We start from the raw sequence: 14,079 nt of genomic DNA on the forward strand, positions 1-14,079 counted from the left end.
TGATGCCGGTATACCTCCCCCCAAGCTTAGGCTTTTGGCCTAAGTGGAGTTCAATCCCATCGATCCCATGAGGTAGTGTCTCCGTAATATGAAGATGGGTCGTATTCCGGGTATGTGCTAGAAGAAGCACCCGGATATGTGACGGTGTGGTCGTAGGAGGTCCCGACGTCCTCGGAGTCATGTTGCTGGTGGAAGTCTTGTATCTTCATATGTTCATCCACCTCCTCCTTAGTGCACGACCATGATTGCCTGTCAATACTCAACAAACCTGGTTGGGGAAGAGGGATTTCCTTCTCCTCCCCGTCAGAAAACAACATTCTATACACCATATTATCTAAAGTAGAGTCAGTGGTAACAAAATGATGACTCTTCATAGCAGTAATATCGAGTCTCCTAGGGGCCAATGGCACATCATTAGGATCAATAGGAAGATTAAGAAATGTTAAAACACGCAGTGCGATAGTTCCTCCAAAAATAGGCCCCCTGGTAGTCAGGCGGCGAGCAATAAGAGCACCAAGGTGATAGGATGTTTGACCAGTAAGTGCAATATTCAGGAAAGCAAGATGATAGCTAGAGATATTACTAGTGTTCTCCCTACCAAGAATGCTAGTAGCAATGTAGTATGCAAAATACTTAATGGCGGGGAGTTGAATGTTCCTTATCTTGCCCCGCTGAATGGTGCGACAATCATCGTCGGTGATCCCTCGGTAGAGCTCCAACAAGTCCCGGGGGTTGTCATCAATCCTACTTGCTGTACCTACAGGGGCAATATCCAAGGGACGACAAAAATCCTTCAATGGCATAGTAACAGGATTACCATAGATCCTGAATGCAACCGTTGGCTCATAATGTTTGTTGTTAAACTGGAAACTCTCGACGAAGATTTTGGTGAGCAAGTAGTATTGCTCCCTCTCATCGCCCATATAGGTGGTCAACCCTGCCCTGTTGACAAGGGTTAAGAAATCCTCCAATATTCCTGCATTCCTTAGAAAATCATAGCAAGGAAAAGTAGAAGCATTAGGAGGCCCGTTGTCCTCTTCGGGCGCGAAGCTAGGCGCGATGATGTCTTCATTATATGATCGCCTTATCCGGGTGGCGGCCCTAGAAGGCCTCCCGGTGCTGGTTGTCCCTTTCTTGAACAACTCTCCAAAGCTAAACTTCTTCATAGCTTCTCTGAAATTTTCAACAAATGACATAAAAATTTGATTTGGTGACATATAATTGAGGAAAACTACCATAGGAACTTGCTAGAGTACTAATCATGCATCAAAACTAGTTTCTACCACTTAGAACAAGCATGCAAGCTCACTAAACATGTTACCTACAGCAGCAAAATATTCAAGATATACTCAACCAAACGAAATTCTACTTGGATGGGTGGAGGAGTCACATACCGAAGAGCAAATGTGCCAAATTTCAGACAGAAATCTGGGCTGAGCAAAGAGATCGAAAATTCCTGAGCTCTTGAGCAAAAACACGAGTGAGAGAAATTTGGTGTCGATTTTTTCGGGAGAGAGAAGAGTATGGGAGGAAGAGATGGCAAAGTGGGGCAGAGGGGGGCCCACACCACATGGTGGCGCGGCCACCTCCTTGGCCGCGCCGCTCGTGGTCCAGCCCTCTGGTGCCCCACAGTCATCCTCTCGGTGCTCCCAGTGCCTCGTCGAAAAATAGGACCAACGGTATAATTTTTGTGAATTTTTGAAAACTTTGAAAAACGCACATTTCTGGGTATTTAGTTTATTATTACTGGCCAGGAAAAATTTCGAAATCTTCAAATAACTAAAGAACTTTGCAAATTAAAAGTGCTACAGCAACTAGAGCAAGTGGAGGAAGAAAGATATGTTGTTCACCTCCTCTATGCATATAAAAAGTATTCGTTAACAAGGTTGATCAAGTCTTGCCACCAAATAAATTTTACATAGCATAAGAAGAAATAAACCTCAAATCAATCATATTACCTTGAATTGTATTGATATGGATCCAATCACGAGAGTTTGATATTCTTCCTTAGGCTCATATATAGGACAATCAATAGTTCCCACTTTGATAGTTCTCACATTAGAAATAGTATTAACTCCACACGCTTTCTCAATCCTCTTGGGAAAATAAACGGTATGCTCCCTATCATCAACATTGAAAGTAACCTTTCCTTTGTTGCAATCAATAACAGCCCCTGCGGTGTTAAGAAAAGGTCTCCCAAGAATAATAGACATATTATCATCTTCAGGCATTTCCAACACAACAAAATCAGTTAATATCAAACAGTTAGTAGTAACTTGAACAGGAACATTCTCACATATACCAACAGGAATAGCAGTAGATTTATCAGCCATTTGCAAAGATATATCAGTAGGTATCAACTTATCTAAATAAAGTCTCTTATAAAGAGAAAAAGGCATAACACTAACACCGGCTCCCAAGTCACATAGAGCAGTTTTAACATAATTATTCTTAATAGAACAAGGAATAGTAGGTATACCTGGGTCGCCCAACTTCTTTGGAACTTTGCCATTGAAAGAGTAATTAGCAAGCATAGTGGAAATTTCCTCATTGGGGATTTTCCTTTTGTTAGTAACAATATCTTTCATATACTTTGAATAAGGAGGCAATTTAATAGCATCAGTCAAAGGGATTTGCAAGAATAAAGGTTTCATCCAATCGCAAAATTTATTATAGTGTTCTTCTTCCTTTGATTTTAGTTTCTTAGCAGGAAAAGGCATTTGCTTTTGCACCCAAGGTTCTCTTTCATTACCATGTTTCTCAGCAATAAAGTCTTCTTTAGTATACTTTTTATTTTTAGCATGCTTTTCAGGTTCTTCTTCAACCTCTTCTTTATCAGGAGTATCATTCTTATCATTATCATTATCATTATCATGTTCATTACCACTTTCAGTTTCAGCATCAGAAATAGAAATACTATTAGGATCATTAACAGGTTCAGAGGATTCTACAACATTTTTATTTTTCTTCTTCTTTTTCTTCCTAGAATGAGCACTAGGTTCAATGCGTTGAGAATCTTGTTCAATTCTTTTGGGATGCCCTTCAGTGATATAGAGGATCCTGGGTAGAGACACCACCTCTAGTTGTTACTTCATAAGCATGTTTCTCTTTAGAATTATTCCCTAACAAGTCATTTTGCACTTTAGTGAGTTGATCAATTTGAGTTTGAATCATTTGAAAATGTTTAACAAGCATCTTAACATCATTGGAGGTTCTCTCCACAATATCATGCAATTCACTAATAGCTCGAGAATTTTCCATTAAATGATTCTCTACTCTCATATTAAAATTTTCTTGCTTAACAATATAATTATCAAACTCATCTAAGCATTGTGCAGGAGGTTTCGAATACGGAATATCTTCCCTAGTAAAGCGTTGAAGGGAGTTTACCTCAATCATGGATGAAGGGGGAATTATCTCACATATATCTTCAATAGGAGGTAGATTCTTCACATCTTCAGATTTAATACCTTTCTCCTTGAGAGACTTCTTGGCTTCCCTCATATCTTCATCATTCAATTTAATTAAACCCCGCTTCTTCAATATTGGAGTTGGAGTCGGTTCAGGCGTAGTCCATTCATCATGATTCCGGCTTATTTTAGCCAATAATTCTTCAAATAAATGCCCTGAGTTCTTTTCTGAAAACACAACCAGCACAACTATCCAGGTATGCCCTAGACTCAATGGTTAGTCCACTATAAAATATATCAAGTAAATCATGCTTTTCCAAATCATGCTCAAAGCCGAGCTCTAATAAGAGAGCAAAATCTCGACCAAGCCTCGTGCAATTTCTCTTCATCTTCCTGATTAAAGTTATAAATTCTCTGCAAAGCAATATGTTGAGCACTAGCAGGAAAGTATTTGCGGAAGAAAACATCAAGCAATTCTTTCGGACTTTTAATAGAATTAGGTGGCAAATTATTATACCAAGTTTTAGCGTCATCCTTTAATGAGAATGGAAATATTTTAGCAACAAAGTAAGTACGCATCTTGACATCATCGTAAAACAAGCTACTAAGAGTAGATAGCTCACCATGTGTTCAACAAAGCACTTTCTTTTTCAGTACCACAAAAGGGTGTTTTCTCAACAATAGCTATATGAGATAAATCAAGAGAAAAATCATAATCTTTATCCCTAATGTTTATAGGAGATGTGGCAAACTTAGGATCAGGAGACAGTTTATATCTAATAAAGCATGTTCGCAAGCAACTTTTTAATTTTTCTTGCATCAGTAGTAGCATTGCATTTTTCAATAAAATCATCATTAAGCTCCACATAATCTTCCTCAGGATCATCACTAAAATAATCAAGTTCGTGAACTAACGGTGTAGTAGCATTAGGAGTTTCAGTATTTTCAATTTGTCTAGACCTAGCAATTGTAGCATCTAGAAAAGATCCCAATGAACCACTATCATCAAGCACAGCAGAAACATTATCAATATTATGAGAGTGTTCAGATTCAAATAGATGTACCCGCATGCGAAGCATGTGGTGGTGAAACAAGTTTATCAATCACGAGATGGTGAATCAAGTGTAGCGGAGGTACTTAATTGTACCTTTTCTTGTAGTGGATGGTAATATGGCGATCTTAGTATCGCGAGGTTTACCCATGATGGAGAATTTGCAGCGAACAATAATAATCCAAGTGAACTTCCAAATAAAGCTATGCTCCCCGGCAACGGCGCTTTAAAATAGTCTTGATGACCCACAAGTATAGGGGATCGCAATGATCTTCGAGGGAAGTAAAACCCAATTTATTGATTCGACACAAGGGGAGACAAAGAACACTTGGAAGCCTTAACAATGGAGTTGTCAATTCAGCTGCACCTGGAAACAAACTTGCTCGCAAGAGTTTATCGATAACAGTTTTATAGCGATAAAGTAGTGAAATAACAAAGCAACGAGTAACGAGACAAAGAGTAGTGATTTTAGTAAACAGCGGGATTAAAATCACAGGCACGGGGACGGATGACGGGCGTTGCATGGATGAGAGAAACTCATGTAACAATCATAGCAGGGCATTTGCAGATAATAATAAAACGGTGTCCAAGTACAAAGCAATCAATAGGCATGTGTTCCATATATAGTCGTGCGTGCTCGCAATGAGAAACTTGCACAACATCTTTTGTCCTACCAGCCGGTGGCAGCCGGGCCTCAAGGGAAACTACTGGATATTAAGGTACTCCTTTTAATAAAGTACCGGAGCAAAGCATTAACATTCCGTGAACACATGTGATCCTCACATCGCTACCATTCCCTCCGGTTGTCCCGATTTCTGTCACTTCGGGGCCATCGGTTCCGGACAGCGACATGTGTATACAACTTATAGGTAAGACCATAAACAATGAATATCATGATGAAACAATAACATGTTCAGATCTGAGATCATGGCACTCGAGCCCTAGTGACAAGCATTAAGCATAACAAGTTGCAACAATATCATCAAAGTACCAATTACGGACACTAGGCACTATGCCCTAACAATCTTATGCTATTACATGACCAATCTCATCCAATCCCTACCATCCCCTTCGGCCTACAGCGGGGGAATTACTCACACATGGATGGGGGAAACATGGCTGGTTGATGTAGAGGCGTTGGCGGTGATGGCGGCGATGATCTCCTCCAATTCCCCGTCCCGGCGGAGTGCCAGAACGGAGACTTCTGGCTCCCGCGACGGAGTTTCGCGATGTGGCGGCGTTCTGGAGGGTTTCTGGCGACTTCGACTTCTCTCCGTGCGTTTTTAGGTCGAGGCCGATAAATAGTCCGAAGGAGGGCGTCGGAGGCCGGCCGAGGGGGCCACACCACAGGGTCGCGCGGGCCCCCCCTGGGCCGCGCCGCCCTATGGTGTGGGGCCCTCGGGCCTCCACTTCAATTGCCCTTCTGGCTCCGTTAGTTTCCTGAAAAAATAGGGCCTTCTGCATAAATTCCGAGGATTTTCCCGAAAGTTGGATTTCTGCACAAAAACGAGACACCAGAGCAGTTCTGCTGAAAACAGCGTTAGTCCGTGTTAGTTGCATCCAAAATACACAAATTAGAGGCAAAACAATAGCAAAAGTGTTCGGGAAAGTAGATACGTTTTGGACGTATCAACTGTGGACCCCATCCTTTCCTTTACACTGATAAATTCATCTACTGCAATCAATGTTCTCTTTAATTCCACTGCAAACATCTCTTTCCACTCGATATGTTTAATCTTTTGTATCGAGGGTACTCCTCGGTAATGCCCTCCGTTTGGGGCTTAGGGTAGATGGAATCCTGTAGGCTTTTGTGGGACCTCCGACCAAACTATTTTAGTCATCTAACCCTTTTGTGTGGCGTCCCTCCCATGGGCGCCACACCTCACTGTGTGGCGCCTGTGCGGGCCACGCCACTCTCCCATCCGACGTGGCGTCCTCGACGCTGAGGTGTGCACCGATCTGACGTGGCGATATGTGTGGCGCAGCTCCCATCGGTGCCACACATCCACTTATAATTGTCCAAAACATACTGTAAGTTTAGTTCTCCTGGGTAGCCGTTTTGGCGAGCATGTTTGTGTGGCACCGGTGCCACGGGTGCCACACTTTGAAGTGTGGCACCCGTGGCACCGGTGCCACACAAACATGCTCGCCAAAACGGCTAAGGACTAAGCGTCCGGAGCCCCTAGATGGTCTGTACATATAATTTGACATGTGTGGCGCCGATGCCATGGGCGCCACACAGTGCAGTGGCGCCAGGGGCAAGGGCGCCACACCATGCCGGTAGAGGTAGGCAAGTGCAGTTGTTCCCCAACTCCACGGGTGCTCCAACACCGTAAGCGCCTTGAGCCAACACCAATGGGCCAACTTCCCACCACTGTCAGCAAAGAGAGTCCTCGAAATTATATACCACAAGTACACTCGGGTGTATGTCTTGATAGTGTCACGGTTGGCCCCTTGCGGGCAAGTACCAAAGTTAGTCCCGATCCAAAGGAAAGGTGCGCCGACCGGAGTTTTCTCCTTTGGATCTTCTGGCACCGAAGGAGCCATGCCAATAAGGTCCTCCATCTGTCCGCGCCACCCATCAGAAGCTGTGTTCATACACAGTGGCTCGCCCTGAATAGGAAGTCCAAGGATCATGGAAACATCCTGAAGAGTAGGGGTCATCTCGCCGGCCCTCAAGTTGAAGGTGTGCGTCTTCGGCCTCCACCGGCCGACAAGGGCGGTGTGTGTCGCGCCGTTCATGTTCGGCCCCCCACGGCTTACAAGCGTGATGAACGGGAGAAGACCGGTAGGCTGGATGAACTCCATGTACCTCTCGTCATACGCCATATCTACTGTGCCATGGTAACGAATCTTCAAGGGGTGAAGAACCCTTCTCCTCCGCGTCATATGAAAAGCCCAGTGTTCCTTGTCATACTCATTATCTATGAGATACACCATCCTACATGTTTACATAAAACACCATATTATGAGCCATTCCTAACAAATATGAGTTATTCCCACGCAAATACTAGACATATGTAACACATTTGAATACATTTGAATGCACACAATAAAAACTACCATTATTTGTGACCATACATGTTCTAAATTTTGGTTCCACTACTGATACGTCTCAAACGTATCTATAATTTCTTATGTTCCATGCTAGTTTTATGACAATACTCACATGTTTTATATACACTTTATATCGTTTTTATGCATTTTCTGGAACTAACCTATTAACAAGATACCGAAGCGCCAGTTCCTGTTTTCTGCTGTTTTTGGTTTCAGAAATCTTACACAGGAAATATTCTCGGAATTGGACGAAACAAAAGGCCACGTTCTTATTTTTCCAGGGGCTTCACGGAGTCCGAAGGAGAGATGAAGGGGGGCCGCGAGGAGCCCACACCATAGGGGGCGCGGGCCACCCCTTGGCCGCACCACCAGGTGGGGAGCCCACCTCGGGACTCCACCGACATCGCCCCTTCGCCTATATATGCTCCCAGATGAAAAAACCCTACCAGAACCGACGATATTCCACGAAGAGTTCCGTAGCCGCCGCCATCGCGAAGACAAGTTTCGGGGGACAGAATCTCTGTTCCGGCACGCCGCCGGGACGGGGAATTGCCCCCGGAGTCATCTCCATCGACACCACCGCCATCTTCATCGCCGTTGCTGTCTCCCATGATGAGGACGGAGTAGTTCTCCCCCGAGGCTGAGGGCTCTACCGGTAGCTATGTGGTTCATCTCTCTCTCCCATGGTGTGATCTTTATGTGATCATGAGCTTTCTACCACTATTAATCTATGTGTTACTCTAGTGATGTTATTAAAGTAGTCTATTCCTCCTCCATGATGTAAAGTTGACAGTGTGTGCATCATGTAGTACTTGGCGTAGGTTATGATTGTAATTTCTTGTAGATTATGAAGTTAACTATTACTATGATAGTATTGATGTGATCTATTCCCCCTTTCATAGCTATAGGTGACAGTGTGTATGCTATGTTAGTACTCGGTCTAAATTGCAACGGTCTATTACGCACTCTAGAGGTTACTTTAATATGAACTCCGGACGTTGTGGAGCTTGTTTACTCCGGCTTGAGGTGTGCTTCTGTAGCCCTACACAATGAATGGTGTTTGTTATCCAACAAGAGAGTGTTTAAGAGTAGCATTTATTTATTCAGTTGTGTGATCATTGTTGAGAGTGTCCATTAATGAAAGTATGATCCCTAGGCCTTGTTTCTAAGCATTGAAACACCGTTTTCAACAAGTTCTGTTACATGTTCGCTTGCTGTCATCTTTATTTCAGATTGCAATTACTACTTATAATCATCCATATTACTTGTATTTCACTATCTCTTCGCCGAACTAGTGCACCTATACATCTGACAAGTGTATTAGGTGTGTTGGGGACACAAGAGACTTCTTGTATCTTAATTGCAGGGTTACTTGAGAGGGATATCTTTGACCTCTACCTCCCTGAGTTCGATAAACCTTGAGTGATTCACTTAAGGGAAACTTGCTGCTGTTTTACAAACCTCTGCTCTTGGATGCCCAACACTGTCTACAGGAATAGAAGTGTGCGTAGACATCAACTACCAAATATGAGCAACACATACATGAGAATATATCCAAATAAGCCATCACACATACATACATATACGTACATAAGAATATGGATACATACATATCTAGGGTTCCTACACATACACATTCATTGAAATTTGATGTCTAGGGTTTCAAAAAATCTAGGGTTTCAACACATAGATATATGAGAATATGGATTTCAACACATACATAAGCACATGGATTCAAGTTCTAAGATTTTCATATCTAGGGTTTCATGTCTAAATTGAATTAAATCCGAGAAAATCATGGATGAAACGAAGGGGGTCGAGGGAGAATACCTTGAGGAAGGGATTGAGAAGAGATAGGCCGGGCAGATCTGATGATTTGGTGGTGGATTTGGTGGGGGGAGAGGGGGGAGGAGGAGAAACCGCCGACCGCCTTGCAGGTCTTGAAGAAACAGAGAGGAGATGTGAGAAAGGGTCATGCTGGGGGCGGCTCGGATGCCACACATAAGTGGATGTGTGGTGTCCTTCCGAGCGGTGCCACAGTTTCACCGTGTGGCGCCGATGGGAGCGGCGTCACACATGTCGCCACGTCAGATCGGTGCACACCTCAGCGTCGAGGACGCCATATCGGATGGGAGAGTGGCGCCGCCCGCACCCCCATACAGTGAGGTGTGGCGCCTATGAAAAAAGGATCACATAAAAAAGTTAGATGAATGAAATAGTTTGGCTGGTAGGTGCTATAGTTTCTTTTCGTGTAAATCGCCCCTAGCGTGCAGCCTGGAGCCAGCTCCCCAGACCCCAGCCTCACTCCAGAATTGTGACGTCGCCGTTCTGCCACTGCCACTGTCAGTCCTCTCCCACTCCCCCAAAGCACCGGCAAGGCCGTTCCCAGCGACTACCGGCGGCCGCTGCTTCTTGCATCACCGAGCGGGCTCCCCGTCGGCCGTCGCAGCACGCTCACTTCCACAGCTCACCCCGTGCTTGCCGGCTTGCCGCATCGCCGACTACCTGAATCAAGCAGCCACCCGGTGAGTTCTCGTTCCCCTTCCTCTCCTCCGGGCTCGTGCCTCATGTTTGCGCTCAAGTGCTGTTTCTAATCCGAGATCGTGGCTCCGTTCAGATGAATCCTGGATCTCACCGCGACCCGTTCCGCCATCCTGGATTCCCTTCCCCCTAGCTATCGATTCCTCTTGTGAACTGGCATTTCCCTCATCCCAAGCTCATCCTATGGCCTCCGTGCTGCAAAAGGAAGCCACGGTTTAGATCGATTGGCCCTGGCTTATGTCATCAGTTAGCAGTAGTTGTCTCATCTCATCAGTTAGCACTAGTTATCTCAACATTTCGCGGCATCTCACAAGTCGCTAACATCAATATGCATCATAGATCCTGAAGGTAAATTTGTTTCCCCTTTTTTTTAGATCACATTTTATTTTCTTACACATAATTACAACACACGCACTACTATTTTTTTTCCAATTATTGCTGGCTTGTTGTGAAATGGATGGCGAACCGAGAATGGAAAAAACTATAGTGCTTATGTTATTTCATATGACTATATGCAGTACCCCCATGTCCGCCAAATGCTAATCTGGGTGCCGTGCAGCATAGTAGGCCATAAGCCAATTACTATCACATATGCTTCGTGCCTTTGCTCATTTTCACATTCCTAATTTCTTGTGTAAACCACAATAACAACGATATAAGGGGGGGCAGCACAAATTTGCAATCATAGTTTGTGAGGTGAAAGTTGGATATAATTTCAGTCCAAATGACGGCCATGTTTCTGCTTCACTGTGATTGATACCTATTCATCTAGAGTATGACATTTCAAGCATGCATGGAGACAGTGGTTATCTTTTATCAGGTGTTGATCTCAGTTTGAGTTGTGGGTATCACTGATTCTTGCTGTTTTGCATAAACATTAAGTTTCTCAGTTTTATAACCATCTATTTTTTTCTCCCTTGATGTAGATACAACTTCAACTGCCAGATATGCTCAATGAAGTTAGAGAAACCCGGCAGGGGATGGCCACCACCGTACTACCTGATGTCTTGGTGGTGGAGATCCTATCTCGGCTTCCGCTCAAGTCCTTTTGCCGCTTCAAATGTGTCTGCAAGTCTTGGCTTGCGTTCTCGTCTGATCCACACTACCGCCAGAAGCTCCCAAGAATCCCCGCCGGTCTCTTGTACCGAAAACTGGAGCATGGCACTGCCATCCATCTTGCCAGACTTCCCTCAAGTGACAGGGATATTGACACAACACTCAGCTTTTTGCCATGTTATGAGCACCCCTTAGAGCTTAAGGGTTGCAGCAATGGCCTACTTCTTTGTCATAACGGGGAACATATGCATGCAGAAATTCCCAACGCCATTGTGTGCAATCCAGCAACTGCAGAGTGGATGCCACTTCCATATACTCAACCGGGATCAGCCGTCTCCTATAATTATCTCAAGTTGGGTTTTGATCCACTATGGTCCCAACACTTTTACGTGTTCAACTTTCAGTGGACCCCTGCCCCAAATGGTGGGTACAACGCTGAAGTTAAGGTATTTTTCTCTGAGGATTCCACATGGTCTAGTTGTCTCTGGGAAACTGAACATGCATTTTGGGGTGATTCAGTATTCGTAAACGGAGTGTTGTATGTGGAGCACCTATGGGCGCATGAACTTCTAGCGCTTGATGCACCTGATACATGCTCACAGTTGCTCAATGGTAGGACTATTCAGCTGCCAGGATTTCCAAATGGACCAGACGAAGGTTTTTGTTGTCAGGATGGGTGTCTTTGCCTGTCATCTGGAGTCTTATGCTATGCACAACAAGAATTGGATGGCTCTATGATGCGAATCTGGAGTTTGGAAGGCTCTGACAGATGGGTAGTGAAGCATCGTCTAAGCATGAACGATGTATTTGGCAGGGAAATGTTGCTCTGTACTAATAGTGAAGGAATGTGGTATTTTGATTATGACATCCTCGCTGTTGACTTGGAGAGGGAGCTAGTGATCGGTTTTGACCATATTGCTGATAAGGTCTTCTCATTTAGCACGAGTACTGGAGAACTGTCGGAGGTTTTGATTGACAGTGAACCATGGCTAGGTTACTACTACGTGCCATACTACAACAAGTTTCCAACTTCAGTGCTTCAAAGGGCTCAAGTTCCCACAATCACATTACCTGATGACCTGGTGGTGGAGATACTGTCTCGGGTGCCGTTGAAGTCCTTTTGCCGTTTCAAATGTGTCTGCAAGTCCTGGCTGGCCTTCTCATCTGATCCACACTACCGCCAGAAGCTCCCAAGAACTCCCGCTGGTCTCTTGTACAAAAAACGTGAGCTTGGCACTGCCATCCATCTCGCCAGACTTCCCTCAAGTGACAGGGACATTGACACGACACTTAGCTTTCTGCCATGTGACCCCTTAGAGCTTAATGGCTGCAGCAATGGACTACTTCTTTCTTATAGTGGAGGTAGTACGGATGCAGAAATTTCCAACGCCATTGTGTGCAATCCGGCAACTGAAGAGTGGATGAAACTTCCATATACTCAACCTGGACCTACCGTCACCCATAGTTCTCTTAGGCTGTGTTTTGATCCACTATGGTCCCAAAACTTTTATGTGTTCAATTTTCAGGAGAGCTATTTACCAGATGATGAGTACAAAACTGAAGTGAAGGTATTTTTCTCCGAGAATTCCACATGGTCTAGTTGTCTTTGGGAATCTGATGATCCATGTTGGTGTGGTTCACTCTTCGTAAATGGAGTGATGTATATGCAGAACATTTTGCGGCATGATCTTCTGGCGCTCGATGCACCTGACACATGCACTCAGTTGCTCAATGAAAGGACCATTCGGCTTCCAGGATTTCCAAGCGGACCAGACCAGGGGTTTGGTTGTTTGAATGGATGTCTTCGCCACTCATGTGGGGTCTTATGCTATGCGCAACAAGAATTGGATGGTTCTATGGTGAGAATCTGGAGTTTGGTAGGCTCTGATGGGTGGGTGGTGAAGCACCGTCTAAGTATTAACAATGTACTTGGGAGGGACATAGTGCTCCGTACTAATACTTACGGATCGTGGTATTTTGAGTATGACATCTTGGCTTTTGACTTGGAGAGAGAGCTAGTTATCCTTGTTGAGCGAATTGCTGATAATGTCCACTCATTTAGTCCCCGCAGAGGAAATGTCCTCCAATTTAGCATCAGTACCGGAAAACTTTCGGAGACTTGGAATGACAGTGAACCATGCTGGGGTTACTACTACGTGCCATACTACCGCAAGTTTCCAGCTTCAGTGCTTCAAAGGGCTTGAGAGTCAAGATGAATGTTAGCTTCTTGTATGTGTTACCAAATGAACAATGTAATCTGCAAGCATCTTTTGTGCACTAGCTCTACCAAAGCAGATGTTATGTATGTACTGGATTAATGGTTTCTCTATGTGTTATGCTCATCTAATTGGTACTTCTCATTTTGTCCTGTCAACTCTGGTCTTACTTGTGCTAGTCTACGTTATGAAAATTGCAGAGTAAATTCCTGTCTTGTAAGTGACATGAACTTGATCCCAGTACAAGGGTGGACGCCTGCCTCCCCCCAAACTTGACTTGCAAGTTTCCCCGCAAAAAGCTCTCCACGTGTGCAGAGTGTTGTTTTAGAGTTGGTCGTTGTTTTGGTGATCTTTTCTGTATAGTGGCTGGGGGACTCTTGTAATGTTGCCATGCTTTCAGTAAAATTATGGAAGAAAATATACAAGTTTTATTATTTAGTACATCTGCCTCAGTGTTCCCTTGTCAGGTTGCTTCTCTGGAAAATCGTAAAAACCAAGTCATGTGTGCTGTCTAATGGTCAGCCAACTTACAACAAGACTTGGTAGTGACTCTACTATACTATGGTGTTGAGATGAAGTTGTTAAGCTTCATGCCGTGCCACTTGAACCAAAAGTCCGAACTGATGGAAAGGCTAGGCAATCCACATACACATAGGCTTAATTGCGAAAACCATGTGAAAGCTAGGATTTGAACTCGAGACCTGAGGCTCTGATACCATGTTAACCTTCATGCACTAGCTACTTGAAC

The 14,079-nt window shown here is 44.2% G+C and overlaps 1 protein-coding gene across 2 annotated transcripts; it reads left to right on the forward strand.

The window, feature by feature from the left end:
* Window positions 1-9,762: 9,762 nt before the first annotated feature.
* Window positions 9,763-13,475, forward strand: LOC127292251 (uncharacterized). Of its 2 annotated transcripts, XM_051321610.2 has the most exons (3): window positions 9,763-10,043; window positions 10,136-10,407; window positions 10,986-13,475. In XM_051321610.2, the coding sequence occupies exon 3, from the start codon at window positions 11,007-11,009 to the stop codon at window positions 13,317-13,319; it is 2,313 nt and encodes a 770-aa protein (XP_051177570.1). In that variant the 5' UTR covers window positions 9,763-10,043; window positions 10,136-10,407; window positions 10,986-11,006; the 3' UTR covers window positions 13,320-13,475. The 2 variants fall into 2 exon arrangements, with proteins under 2 accessions (XP_051177570.1, XP_051177571.1); XM_051321611.2 differs by lacking the exon at window positions 10,136-10,407.
* Window positions 13,476-14,079: the final 604 nt, after the last annotated feature.

Source organism: Lolium perenne, chromosome 4 (genome assembly GCF_019359855.2).
Source record: "Lolium perenne isolate Kyuss_39 chromosome 4, Kyuss_2.0, whole genome shotgun sequence".
Classification (NCBI taxonomy): domain Eukaryota; kingdom Viridiplantae; phylum Streptophyta; class Magnoliopsida; order Poales; family Poaceae; genus Lolium; species Lolium perenne.

Excerpts from the sequence above, each read along its gene's own strand:
- LOC127292251 (XM_051321610.2), top strand. The coding sequence starts at position 11,007 with ATGCTCAATGAAGTTAGAGAAACCCGGCAGGGGATGGCCACCACCGTA.